Source organism: Monodon monoceros, unplaced genomic scaffold, assembly GCF_005190385.1.
Source record: "Monodon monoceros isolate NGI ecotype Baffin Bay Population unplaced genomic scaffold, NGI_Narwhal_1 Super_Scaffold_20, whole genome shotgun sequence".
Classification (NCBI taxonomy): domain Eukaryota; kingdom Metazoa; phylum Chordata; class Mammalia; order Artiodactyla; family Monodontidae; genus Monodon; species Monodon monoceros.
This window is the reverse complement of record NW_021703777.1, coordinates 43,202,199-43,216,472: the sequence shown is the minus strand read 5'-3', so window position 1 is coordinate 43,216,472 and position 14,274 is coordinate 43,202,199. Positions and strand designations below refer to the sequence as shown.

The 14,274-nt window shown below is 38.8% G+C and overlaps 1 protein-coding gene across 1 annotated transcript; it reads right to left on the bottom strand.

Annotated features, from left to right (window-relative positions):
- Positions 1-13,262: 13,262 nt before the first annotated feature.
- NAA11 (N(alpha)-acetyltransferase 11, NatA catalytic subunit) lies at positions 13,263-13,972 on the bottom strand. The gene is given in 2 exon segments (XM_029235997.1): positions 13,263-13,804; positions 13,807-13,972. Coding segments are annotated over 2 exon segments (690 nt in total). The 5' UTR covers positions 13,955-13,972.
- Positions 13,973-14,274: the final 302 nt, after the last annotated feature.

Genomic DNA, 14,274 nt, shown 5'->3' with positions numbered 1-14,274 from the left:
TTTCCCCTTTCAAAAAGCATAAACACCTATGACAACCACATTTTACTGTATTTTTAAAACATTTCAAATATTATTTTAGTTTTATTTCTAAAGTGAAAACCGGGTTTGCAATGTCCTGGTTTTCACTGGTCATCATACTTTCTTACTTTAAATGAATTTTTATTATTATATTTGGAGAAACACATCTTGATTAAGAGATTTGCTAAGTGTTCTTAGTTATTTGTATCTCTTATTTTACCTTTTGTGCAAGGAAATGAGGATAATATTATTTGGCTTTTAGATTTGAAAACAGAGGGAAAATAGAAGTACTTTACTATTGACGCAGAACTGCACTGGAGTGTTTCTTCTTAAAATAACATTTATTCTTTGATCGTAAAGGATTCTTGTTTTACCATTATTTGATATAAAGTGGGATTTTGTATAATCTTCATTGGTTCAATTATTCTTCTTCTGTGAATTCTTTCATTTCATTCATTTGTGCTTTTACTTGAGCACACTCAGAGATAAATCTGAAGAGAATGGAGAAGACACTGAGAAGACAGAAACAGTTTATGATCACTAAATAATTTTTTGCATAAAATGATATTCAAATGTAAATCTCTGTATTAGAATTATTAGCTTTATTAAAATGTTTACTCACCAATTAGAAGGCAAGTAACTGGAACCAATATTTATTGTGCACCTACTATTTTCTGGATGGGTGCATAATTTACATGAATTATCTTACTTAACCCTTGCAACAACTTTATAGTCCTTAGAGCAACCCTACAATTATTCCTATTTTATGGGTGTATAAATTGGGACATTAATATTGTTGAAGATGTGGGAGAAAGAATAAAAAAGAATTGGAGGAAACATGAAGAAAAGAAAGTTTCAGGTCTTAAAAGCAAACATTGCTTCGTAGTACTCTGTGCCTTCATTTGCTCATAGATAAGAAATGCATTCACTCTTTCCTTTGAAAACTGTGGTCCAAGGTGGCAGGACACCCCATGGAGCCCTAGTTTAGATCCTCCAATAGACAGGATAAGAATATTGATGAAGCAAGTTTATCCTACCTGAGATTCATTTGAGTTAAATATAAATATTCTTTAGAGGAGCAAGCCTGCCAGTTATGAATAATTTTGTGTGCATTTAAAAAAATGCTTATTACCAGCTATGATGTACGATCGATCTATCTACCTATCATCTATCTATCTATCTATCTATGTATCTATCTATCCATCCATCTATCTACGGGAAGTGGGGACAGAAGGGGAAAAGGTATTAAAAAAGTGATCTGAGTGTAGGTTATTTTGAAGGAATTCTGGCATAGGTTAGGGGTGTACAACTTAAGCCAGAAAAGAGTAATAGAATACTGGGTATCAGGGATGGAAGAAGAATTCAGGGTGAAAAAGTGAAAATTCACTTATGCCCTTGGCTTAGCCTTGCCCCATCTGACATAAGACAGTGTGTACCCTGTCCTGGAAAATGTTTATAATTTATAAAGCTCTGAATTCTCAGGGATAAGCCATGAATTACAGAGTGATTCTAAAAGCTTTACATTCTATGATAAGCCACTATAATGTATTTTCCTCATCAAAGACAGGAACTTGTTTCTTAACATAAGTGACCAAAATGTTTTCCAATTAGAATTGTACCGGTATACATAATTTTAAAGTACAAATACAGCCTTCTTTTTTTATTCAGGATGTCCAATTATTCTGAAACTACTTCCTTTCAATGCCCAAATAAAATTCTAATCAGTAATCAAAGAAATGATCTATATTTTTTCTGGACAAGGATAAGAGCGGACCTAAGACAAATTTTATAAACAATATTTGACTTTGTAACAGCTGACACTTTCACTCCTAAACTGATTTTCTAACTCTGGCTCTGGATTTCTACCATCAGCTGACAAATGACTATGAGGTTATTTCATGAATGTATCATTTTGACATGGTTGTCATCCTTATAAAGCAGGGTGTATGCAATTATTTAAGTATTTCTAAAGCAGGTACTTCAGAGACTCCAGGTATAACCTAGAATGTATGGGCTTAACCCCTATGTAATATTACCACCCATTAACTTGAAACAGTTGAGACAAAGATGCTAATCAACTAGGCACACAAAAGCTGTGATACTTGAGCCTTAGATGCTTACTGGATATAAACTAATCTATCCACCCTGCCCCCTCTGATTCCCCCAATTATAAGGAAGAGAATAAAATTAAAGAACATGTATGAAGTGGTAGAAAATATATCATGGATCTCTGTTTTTCATACTTCAGTACTTTACAAGGGATATACAGGATGGGCAAATTTTAAGGGGCTCAAAATCTGTATCTTCAACTTCCAAATGTACATCTTCCTAGACTGATCTGCCTAAGAGCCTTCTGTGGTGGATTCTTCTTTCTCAACTTACCTTCGCACTAATCATTCTGCCACTTTTTAAAGAAAGGCCTATCTCTCACTCACTGGGAATCTCACTAAGCAGGGCACGCTTATGTACCAAGGCACAAAACTGTCTTGGATGCCAAAGGAACAATTAGAAATATTTATTTCCTAGAAGCCTCTTCATATAAGGGAGTCCATAACTTTTCAAAATTCTTTATAACATCTATTATTTAACAAAGTTTAACTTATGTACCTCCTTCAAGCCATAAAAGTAGGGACTGTGGGACTTAACACTGCTTAGGGCTCTGGTGATGGAAAATCAGCCAGATGGTAATGTACTACTATAGTTTACTAAAGTTTCTGAGTATGTGAAAACTTTGGTCACTTTTTTTTTTTTTTTTTTTTTTGGTGAATCTCACCTAAAACCATGCAAATGGGAGAACAAGTACAATTTGATTCACATGAATAATCTTATTACATATGAATGCCTAGGTCATAGAGAGCAAGAGATAAACAACTTTTATTAAGCCTCTTTTCTTTTTAAATGAATATATAGACAGTTGATTTGCTACATTTACAGGAATTCACTCCCTTCTTCATACGTCATCCCTTAAAATATTCATACACACACACGTTCATCATTGCTGAAAAGCTAATTTTTTTTTCTGGATGGCTAGAGATGAAAAAGAAAATGATCACTGTTATTTTGCACCAGTTTGAATTTGGGGATAAAAATCTCTCAAAGTAAAAATGTTAGCAAAGAAAAAACATTAGCAATAACATTTACACATCTTCTTACAAATTACAATGCAGTTTTTCTTATAGTATCTCATTACACAATGACCCAGAGGGCATGGAAGTTATTTTTCCCTAATTTATATATGAGAAAATTGACATGCCAGAGGATATCCAGGTAGTAATAAGCCAAACTGGGACTAAAATTTAAGCCTTTGGAGTCAGGTCTGTGATCCCACTCTATTAAACCACCTCTTGTGAAAATTGCTCAATTTGCTAAGGACTGTATTCTCTAAGTAAGCTTTTATTATATGTAGTTGAGGTGATGACCTTACTCCAAAAGTGCAAAATCTATCTTAATTTTGGTTAGGAAAGCAATATATGTATGATTTATACTGAAAGGATTTTTTTTTCCAGAACTTCACAAAATTCAATTCCTATATCCATATAAGGAAACAAGCTGTTTAAATAATGCTTCAAGTATGCCTCAGTGAAATGATCTGTGTCCTTTAAGATTTCAAGGAAGCATTCATGTCTAGGAAAAAGTATAAAGAAGGGCTGTGATAAGTCACTTGGTCTATTTCATCAGTTTTTTAGCTGAGTACTGTTAATAAAAGTTCCAACTCAGAACACCCCGATGATGAAGGGATATGAGAAGCTAATGACACATGAGTAGAAAGGCATGTGATTCCAGACTGGCCTGGTGTCTGATTCTTAACTGAACATTGAAATTTTTGAGCTTTTTGTTCTGGAAACAAATTAAGAAAATTTCAGTGTGATTTGTGAGTGTTCTCACTCGTCAAGCTTGGGCTATATGCCGCTACTGCCAAATTGTAGCTATTGTTTGCTTGACTAAAACTCGGAGGATAAAAAGGATAGGGCTTCCCTGGTGGCGCAGTGGTTGAGAGTCCGCCTGCCGATGCAGGGGCTGCGGGTTCGTGCCCCGGTCCGGGAAGATCCCACATGCCGCGGAGCGGCTGGGCCCGTGAACCATGACCGCTGAGCCTGCGCGTCCGGAGCCTGTGCTCCGCAACGGGAGAGGCCACAACAGTGAGAGGCCCGCGTACCGCAAAAAAAAAAAAAAAAAGAATGGTACTCCGAATTATTTAGGTTCTAATCCAAACCGACCTAAAGGCTAGTCACAGGTATTTTCGACTAGGTCCAGGGTTGCAGGTGAGTGTTAAGACCCTTACTAGTGAAAGTGTGGTTCCTAGCCCAGCAACATCAGCGTTGTCCAGGAGCTAGTTAGAAATGTAGACCCTCAGGCCCCAGCCCCGACCTACTGAAACAAAATCTGCATTTTAACATGATCCCCCAGATGACTCAGCTGCATGTGTAAACTGGAGAAAACTTCCTTTGAGCTATTTCAGAGTCCTTATCCTTTCCAAATTTTCCCAGCTTTGGACTAACTTCCAGCACCACTCCCCACTTTTCCCACACATCCACATACCCCATTATTTTTAGACAATCACCTCTTGTCTGTCCCTTGTTCTTATCTCTAAAGGGAAAAATCACACAGATTCTAACTAGGTAACTCACAGACTTCATTCACAAGTTTCTCTCTATTAGCCAAAGAAAACTTTGCATCTTGATAATTAATATTTCTGAGCAATTTGCTGACAGACCTGAGCCCACCCAGGTAGTTTCTTTAAAGCAGCAAGTAAAGGAGGGGGTGTGGGTCATTTTCTACAGCTAGTCCAATGGTATTCACCATTAACTATCCTGTATCCTTGCTTCAAAGCCCTGCTTTGGCCTCTCTAGGTTTGTACTTAAGGAAAAAGTGGTCAGCCCATTAAAATAATAATAATTTGCCCCATGTAAAAAGAACAATGCTATTACATAAAGCAGGATCATAGGCTTACTTCCATTATCTAAGTAGGCACAGTCCAAATTAGGTAGGCTGCTATAACTCTGTCTTCTCCTGGTATGAGACTGGGAAAAAGGATATAACAGTAACACAGAAATGCAGCCAACAGTTTTAGTAAATAACACTGCAAAAGTCAGGTATCATTTCTTATTTTCCAATTACTCCAGTTCCTATCGTCAAGTTTAGTAGAGACAGTAATGTGCCTGGTGCTAGAGAGAAATCATTCAGGTAAGCTGAGGCTACTCCTTCTGTTTCTCCATCTGCTAAGCTGTTAACACAAAGACATATTGACAAGGGCTCAAGGAAAACATGGAATATTTCATCAGTAAGATTATGCTGCCCTAGAGACAGATGTTAGAAAGCTGTTATATTTAAAAATAAAGAGATAAACAGATGCTTGAGGGGAAGGAATAAAATAGTTTTAGAATTGGGAAAGAAAATTAAAAAGGAAAGATGGAAAGATACATGAGAGGTTTGTGCTGGCATAGGAAATGGCAAATCCTTATTGTGTAGGAAAAAAACTTCTATGTCTGCCTCAGGCAATCATTTACTATTAGACAGGCGTGCATTCTTAGAGAAGATTTGTAAGAAGAGCTTAGCAGGGCTGATTATGATTACAGAGAACAGATTTATCTGTTGTCATAAGATGGTTACTGTCAGGGCTTTGACTGAAAACCATATACACTAGTTTTCATAAAAATTTAAACATGAGAAATGTTATATACTATGGTGATTCACATTCAGTGAATATAAAAACATTAATAATAACTCTGGATTTATCTGGTGACTTTCACTGCACTTTGTCAAAAGCGGTCAAAACACTTTGTCTTCACTTATTTTTACTGGGGAGAATAGTAAATAGGATTATAATAGAGGGTTATCTAAATATTTACCAATGACATATAGTTGTCATGTATTAAGTCAACACTTAACATTTTAAAACAGTAGATTCTTTTTTTTTTCTATGGTTTTCACACTTTTATAAATAAAATGCAAAAAGTAGCAATAGGAAAGTGAAAGGAACTTTGGCTTTGAATTCAAATAACTTGGGTTCAGGTCCTAGATATTTACTTCGCTTCTTTGAGCTTCAGGTTCCCCATCTATAAAACAGGGATAATAATACCTACCTCCTAGGGTTGCTGAGAGGATTAAATATATTGTTAATAAAGGCCCTAGCATTGTGCCTGAACATTATAGGTCCTCAATAAATGGCAAGTTATGTCACTAACAAAAATCAAATTGATACAAACAAGCAGATTCGATATTCCAATTTAATTACTGGTTGTCCTTTTCTTGAAATCTCCAAGTTCTGATTGCACAGTAGAAGCCCTTACTCACCACTTCCTCCCGCTGGGAAGGAGAATGAGAATACCTCCTCAAGAAAGGGGAGGACATGACAGAGGACAGGTTCCCAGAGAAAAGAAGAGGAAACAGAAAACTTCTACCAGAAAAGATGAAGAAGGAAGAGGAAGAGGGGGCATGAGGTCTGACTTGATGGTACTGACTACCCCCTCAAGAATGAAAACCCAGGTAAATAATGGCAAAAACTGAAAGCAGAGGAGCTTTAGGAGTCTGCCCTGCTTCCTGTTCTGCATTCTCGGAAGAGACAACCTTGCAAGACAAACTACTACAAACAGAATAAAATGGCAGCATGGTGTGAGGAGGCCAAGGAAGGTTCTGTGATGGAAGGCCTCAAACTTCCTTGGCTTTTGTGCAGCAGGCTCTTGTGCCCACGTATTCCTTCATTCCCAGCAGGGCATGTGGAAGGTTGATAGTTGACAGTGAGAAGCCATTGGGGTCTCCTTGAGACGACCCCAGAGCAGATGCTGCAGAGCTCACAGGCTAAGCCAGGGCTCAGAGGGCAGACGTGGCCGAGATGTGAAGACCTGCAATGCTGTTGAGAAGTGAAAAGAGAGCAAGTGAGCAAAGGAGGGCTACAGGCTCTGACAGAATAAAATACTGGTTTAACCAATGACAGAGCTTGGCAGCAGATCAGCAAGGCATTAATAGCCACTTTAGACTAGATATATCTCCATGGAAGCCAGTGAGAATTGAGTGGACAACACAAAGATCCACATGTGGATCTGGGGCTCTCTCCTCTCCCTGCCATGAGGACACATGAACTTTTTCTAACAACACCTAAAAGCCGTTTCTGCCAGGAGAAAGGGGAGGAGGGAGAACAAGGAAAGGCTGAGATCTACCCCAAAGATCCTATTTTAAACCTAGACACCATGATACTTTTGCTTGTCATCTTCAAATTCTATCCCATCCTGCTCCACTCAAAAAGAAATTTATCTCAATTCTAATGAAATGAAAGGCCTTTTTAGCTCTTGATAAGCTAGATGCAATGTGTCTAATTCTGTAAGTTATACTTTCTTTCTGTGAGACCTGGAGATGAAACCAAAATACCCACTGTCTCTTTATTCATAACTTAAAAGTGTCCTTATTACATTAGGTAATAGGAAGTAGTACCGTATGTACATTTTCTCTCCTTTCCATTTCTAAATTCTGCATTGGTAATTTGGGAGGGTCCTTCTTTCCTTCCTTCCTTCTTTCAGTGAGTATGTACTGAGTACCTACCATGAATGAATAATGTGCCAGGAGCTAAGGAAACAAAGATAAATGGGACATGGACCCTATCCTTAATAAGGAAGAAAGTTTTGTGTGATATGTAAATGGAATATATAAATTAAAGAAAAGCTAGTACAGTATTGCTTCCCATTGCTGAGCAACTGCAAACATAACAAAACAAAACAACAGAACCTTACAACTGCAAACATGCATTCTTTACCCATCTATCAAATGCACACGGAAGTAATAAAAGTTGACTGTTATGCACAGAGCAGTTAAAAAACATTTTTGTACAAAATCTTAATTACAGAGAAGTCAGTTCTCCGAATAACAACAGTAAATCAAGTTGCAGGACATTCAGAAGCATATAATACAAAATCTTGTTTTTTTAAAAAAGTGTACTTGCTGTAATGGAAGAGTAATAAGATGTGGGAGAATAAGCCATAAAGTCTATCATCACCTTTTTCAATTTGTTTCAGATGCTGTTAAGAGAGGACTGCAAAAGAAGTTATATCAAAACCAAACATTCTATAGTTCTTTTAGTTTTCTCAGTAAATATTCCTTGATATGTTTAAGACATTAAGATAAAATATGAATATTACGGTCCTTATTAGCTTATGAAGTACAAATTTTTACATTACTAGGATTCCTTAAAGGAGGGCAACAGCAGCCTGAGAAATATGTTGTTATCATTACTTTCTGAAAACAAAACAGAATTTTATGACAACTTTAAAAAAAAATTCCTGTGATGTTCTGAGGATGTCAGTCTAAAGAAATAGCATTGCACAATGTTTCAGGAAGGCTCTTTGAACAACTGCCATTCCCAGAAGAATGGTTATTATCTTCTCTTTCTTACTTCTTCCACCATAAAGCTCCTTGGCATGGAAAGAGTACAAAATTTAGGGAAAGCCTCTGCTTTTATCAGTTACCTCTGACAAAGTTGGTATTTCAGTCATCCTAAATGTACATCATACACTGACTGAAAAGTGACATTACTGGAGATTATAAATTAATTCAACACATGATACTATCTGATTAGTATTTCAAAACAATATTTTATCTCTTCCCAACCCCCTCCCCTCTATATCTTCATACACTGCAGCTACATTTGAAATCTATGGTTTCTGGCATATCTGGGGTAAGGTTATACTAGGAATTTACCAGACCTGTCAGTCTCTTAACTTTCTTCCATATTTCATTATATCATTCCAGCTATAATTAGTTGTCTGGTAAAATTAAGAACAGTCTATTTCCGTGAATGCTCATGTGAACATTTAACAACTTTTTGTTAGGATGACAGCTTAGCAACAGAAAGAATAAACCAAAAAAGGAGAGTCACTGAAGTAACCTTGGTGAACTCAATATTGCCAGCTCAATGGAAAATTCTAAGATTTTGCTTTTTTTTTCCTTTTTTGTTATTAATCACCCACATATTTCTTGTCAGGAGCATCAATTTGATGGCATTCCTGCCTCAACTAGCATGTTTTGAACGGACCTGTCTTCATTGCTGTGGCTCCCTAGGAACTCTGGTGTTGATGAGCGTTGATTCAGCTGAATGCGTTGACTTTCAGCTTGTCAGTGAAAGCTATTTTAATCATTAAGATGCATCTCCCTTCCAAGACTGCAAACTGTTGCTGCTCATATACAACATTCTATCATTTGATTAGTGTGGAGAAGAAAAGAGCCTAAATCGTTACTAGAGATTATATTAAGAGCTAAAATTTACAGAATAAATAAGTGTGTGTGAGGTATTGTGCTAAGCAATTTACAGGCACTGTCCATTTAATGCTCACTCTGGTGGAGTCTCACCATCTGAGTTTGCACCCCTGTTCTCCATTCACTATCTGAATGGCATGCAGTTCTCATCTGTAAGATGGAGTAATAGTACCTATTTCAGAGGGAAATTAGGAGGACTAAGTGAGACAGTTCATACACAGTACCTAGAATAGTTCCTATGACATAGTGTTCTCATAGTGTTATTAGTGGTTTTTATTAGCATTTTGTAGATGAAGACCTCCAGTTTCCTTCACCAGCTGCCCTACTCACCATCACTTCTAAATCTTCTAACTTTAACTGTCTCTGGTGCCCAGACCCAAAAGAAGATAAGGGAAAATGAAAAGTTATTTCTTTCAGGACTTTCTTCTGTAGGTATTTTAACTCCAGTTCCACATGAGGAATGCCACAGTTGTGGCAAGATAATACTTTTGTAGTATTAACCTTCCCCCCCCCCCCATTCTTTCTTTCTTCACAGTAGCCTTTTCCCATTCAGGCAGCTAGGTGTTTGTCCTAGTAATACCCTATTGAATGGGATGGAGGTGAGGGATGGTAACTGAAGCCTTAGACAACCTGGGGGATTTCCAAGTAAAGGGGTCATTTCTTCCAGGCTTTAACAAGAGGTATAAAGGCGGCAAGGTGGCAGGATCCCAGTTTCCCATGCCGAGGTCTGTGCAAGAGCAGAAGACATATGTGTCATGTGACTAAGCAGACAGCCTTGGATAGCTGCACAGAGTTCCCTGTGCCATGTTATGGAGAGCGGGCAGCAGAGTAATCCCAAGCTCCTAGCTGGACATGCAAGCAGAATTTCTCATAGTCCAGAGCACCACTAGGATGGTTCCCATTGTTGCAGAAACTAAGCTGTGTGGTTACCAGAACTCCTTCCTCTTCCTCCTGGGCATACAGCTAAACTACATTACCTAGCCTCCCCTGCAGTGAGTAGGGAAAATAGGACTGACTTTCAAAACTTATGTGAACCTCTGTGTGTATTCTCTTCCCTTATCTGCAAGCTCAATGTATATGAACCAGTAGAGGACATATGATTCTAGAAAACAGCATTAAATCAGGGGTTAACCTGGGATCCGTTAGTCAAATTGAGGAGAACCATGAACTTGGATTTGGAACAAAAATAACTCTGTATCTTCCCTAACCTCTAACTGAAACTTAGCATTTCCTTCAATTATGAATGTAGGCCCCAATGAATAGTAATATTTGCAATACTTGTGACTTTATCACCAATACAAATCACAGGTATTTTCATATTATATTACAGCTGTTGGAGGTATCTCAAAATACCATTTACACTCAATTTACACTCAATTTGCTTTTAAGTAACAGTATTAGACCCACTGCTAGATTTTTTTATTACATATGCTAATAAAAAGGCACATATATAACATAAGTTTATTATAAAATAATTTGGTAACAGTATTTCAATAAAATTGGTTTCCTTTGTGATCTCACAGATTTTCATGCCATTAAAAGACAATTTTCTGAGGAGTCCTTAGGCTTCACCAGATTGCCAAAGAGGGCTAAGGAACAGATGGAGTCCTAAATGATTTCATGGAGGAGGGCCCTTCTTTTCCTCTCTCCTCACATCCCCACCACACTGCTGACTCATATTGGACTGTGATGTGAGAAATTAGCTGCTATTGTATTAAGTTATTGAGGTTTGGAGGTTAATTTTTAGGACAACTAGCCTAGACACACTAATGCCCTTGCTACCAAAATGGCCCAAACATGGCAGAGAGCACCCGAGACCTGAAGAGACCTCTGATTGGAAAGGACCCAGAAGGGACTCGTGAGGACCAAAGATTAGATGGAGCCAGTGAAGATGCCTCAGAGGATACCAACATGGAAGGACAGTTTTGCTAAGTACAAGGAACAACTCCTTCATCTTAGAAATAAAGTTCAATAACAGTAATATAACTGCCACACATAATTTTCTTACTATTATTTTCTTTTCCCCTACTAGGGAGACAGTTATTTTTGTTTCTCGTATCAGATATTAAGTGCTTTTGAATTCATCAAATTATATATATAATATATAAAACTATATATATACAGTGTTAAAGCAATCTCCAGTTATCTTCATTTTCTTAAAATCTTACTCAGGTAGAGTGTCACAACTGAAGAGAAGCCAGTAACCACGAAGATAACATGCTGTATAATGTAAACATCAGCCTGTCCTAATCACTGGTGTATACCAAGCGCCAAGCCTCATGCCAGGCATATACACATTTTTATGACCGAGTAAATTAATCAAACAGCATTTATTTTAATTATATGCAGTGTGTGTCACTCATGACTGGACTTTGTTATGAGAAGGTCGCTGCCTTTTTCATATGTAAGCGTAAGGTGAGTAGGTTTGGAACTTAAAGCTTCTACACTGAGCCTAAGGGAAATTAAATAGTCTTTTAAAACTACTTTTCAGTGTCTGCTTAGTATTAGTATTAGGGTGTAGTCGGAAGAACCATAATTGTTTTTGTTCTTTGACTTTTCATGTTGATTTTCATACATTCAACAGTGAAGAACAGCATAATGAACCCCCCAAGTACCCATTACCCAACTTCAACAATTATACATGTTGTCATTCTTATTTTATCTATTCCCCCTGCCCCGACCTTTTTTTGCTGGAGTTTTTTTTTTTTTTTTTTTTTTTTTTTTTGCGGTACGCGGGCCTCTCACTGTTGTGGCCTCTCCCGTCGCGGAGCACCGGCTCCGGACGCGCAGGCTCAGCGGCCATGGCTCACGGGCCCAGCCGCTCTGTGGCATGTGGGATCTTCCCGCACCGGGGCACGAACCCGTGTCCCCTGCATCAACAGGCGGACTCTCAACCACTGCGCCACCAGGGGAGCCCTGGAGTATTTTTTTTTTGGCTGGATTATTTTAAATTCTAGGCCTCATATTCTTTCAACTCTAATTATTTCAATATATATCTCTAACAGATAAGAACTTTTTTTTAACATAATACTACAATACCATTTAGCTTACTTAACAAAATTATTAACAATTCCTTAATAGCATATACAGTCCATGTTCAAATTTTGCCTGGTCATCTCAAAATGTCTTATATTTGGTTTGTTTAAGTCAAACAGTCTCCACAATGGTTGTGTTTGGTCAACATATCTCTAAAGTTTAATAGATAAATTCCTCCTCCCTCTTTAAAAAATGACATTTATTTGTTGAAGATACCAGCTCATTTCTTCTGTAGAAATTCTCTCATTCTGGATATGGCTGACTGTAGCTTAACATGTCCCTCTATTATTATTATCATTATTATTATTTTAATAAAAATGGTAGTTAGATCTAGGGCCTTGTTTGAATTCAAGATAAATTTTATACGTACACACACAATTTTCTTTTGGCAAGAATATTTCATAGGTGTCACTGTGCACTTCCTATTGCATTTGGAGGCACATAATATTTGTCTCCTTTATAGTGATGTTACACTTGACCAGTGACTTCAAGAGTTGCCAGTATGATCCATTGTTGCAAACTGCTCCAACTTTCACCTAATGGTATTAGTCATTGACGACAATTGGCTAGATCTATTATTTTAAGAGTTGCAAAATGGCAATTTTATAATTCTGTCATTCTTTCTGTCTTTATTTGCTGTCATTCTATAAAGAAGAAATTTCTTTCATTGACTATGTGGATACCCTGAAATACAATTCATACCGAAAAGGCAGGATAAATGCTTGTTTCTTTTACTAAATTTAATCTACTTTCAGCATGGAGTCCTATTAACTTCCAGTAGTGAGCAATGAGTTTCCCCCAGCCCACTCTACACTCTTCCCCAAGGTCAACATGTGGCTTTCACAGTGAAACCCATCAGGGCTAGAATGGGATGGAATTAGGCTGACCCATGTATGGTGCAGAAATTTAGGGGAGATAGGGACTGAGTCAGGGAAGAGAGAATACGTACGTACCTTAAGCAGGCTCTAGGAGGTGGAGTGTGAGTCTTCTGAGCTGTCCTGGGCACGGGGGCTTTCCATGGACTCACTGGGTTCCTTGCTGTCACTGCCACTATCATCAATGGCTGGGTTCTTCTATTGACGGGCCTCTTTGGAACCAGGAAGTGTGCTGCCCTGGACCTCCTGGTTCTCCCTGGAGCCCAGCACAACATACCTGCCCTTCTCCTTCAGCTCCAGCTACCTCCTCAGCTCATCTGCCATCTGCGACAGACCCGGCTTCATAGCATAAGCATCTTCTCCATCTGCAGAGTATTTGGGTTCCACCCCACTAACCTGAAGGTTGAGGGTGTTAGAACAGAGGTGCAAGGCTGCCCGGTTACTCTTCCTGACATGCAGGGACACATACTTGGCATTAAAGTTCTCTATCATGGCCCGGGAGGCCTGGTCCATCAGCTTCTGGGCCAGGCCGAGATGCCGGTGTGAACGCTTCACAGCCAGGGAGGTGATATGTCCGTGGGGGACATCATCTGGGTCCTCCTCCACTATGGCCAGGAGGTAGCCCACAATCTTCCATCCTCATCCTCAGTGATGTAAGAGAGATGGGGTCAGGAAAGGCCATGGTAGAAATAGTATTTCATCTGATAGTTCTCCGGAAGGCAAAGGAGGTTGCAGGGCGACAGGTTTACCAGGTCGTCTGGCCGAGCACTGAGGACGTTCATAGTGGCAGCGGGTAGCGAGCCGGCTCTGAATGCAGAGACTGGGAGAGAGGGTACCGCCAAGCACAAGGGACACTGTTTGCCTCGGGGGCCTGAGTTCAGGCGGGGGACGAAGCTGCGAGGCCGGATGGCGTGGAAGCTTTATGGCGGGAAGGCAGGATAAGCAGCAGACAGAAGGGGTGGTGCTAAGATATGGCTTCCGGAAGTGCCCACCTAGTCCCAGCCAATGAGGTTTTCACGTCATTGTGCGTGTGCGCGCGCATGGCTGAGGGGGTGGGACAGTGGAGTTTATTATGCTCTCAATGGTTTTAATACAATGTTTG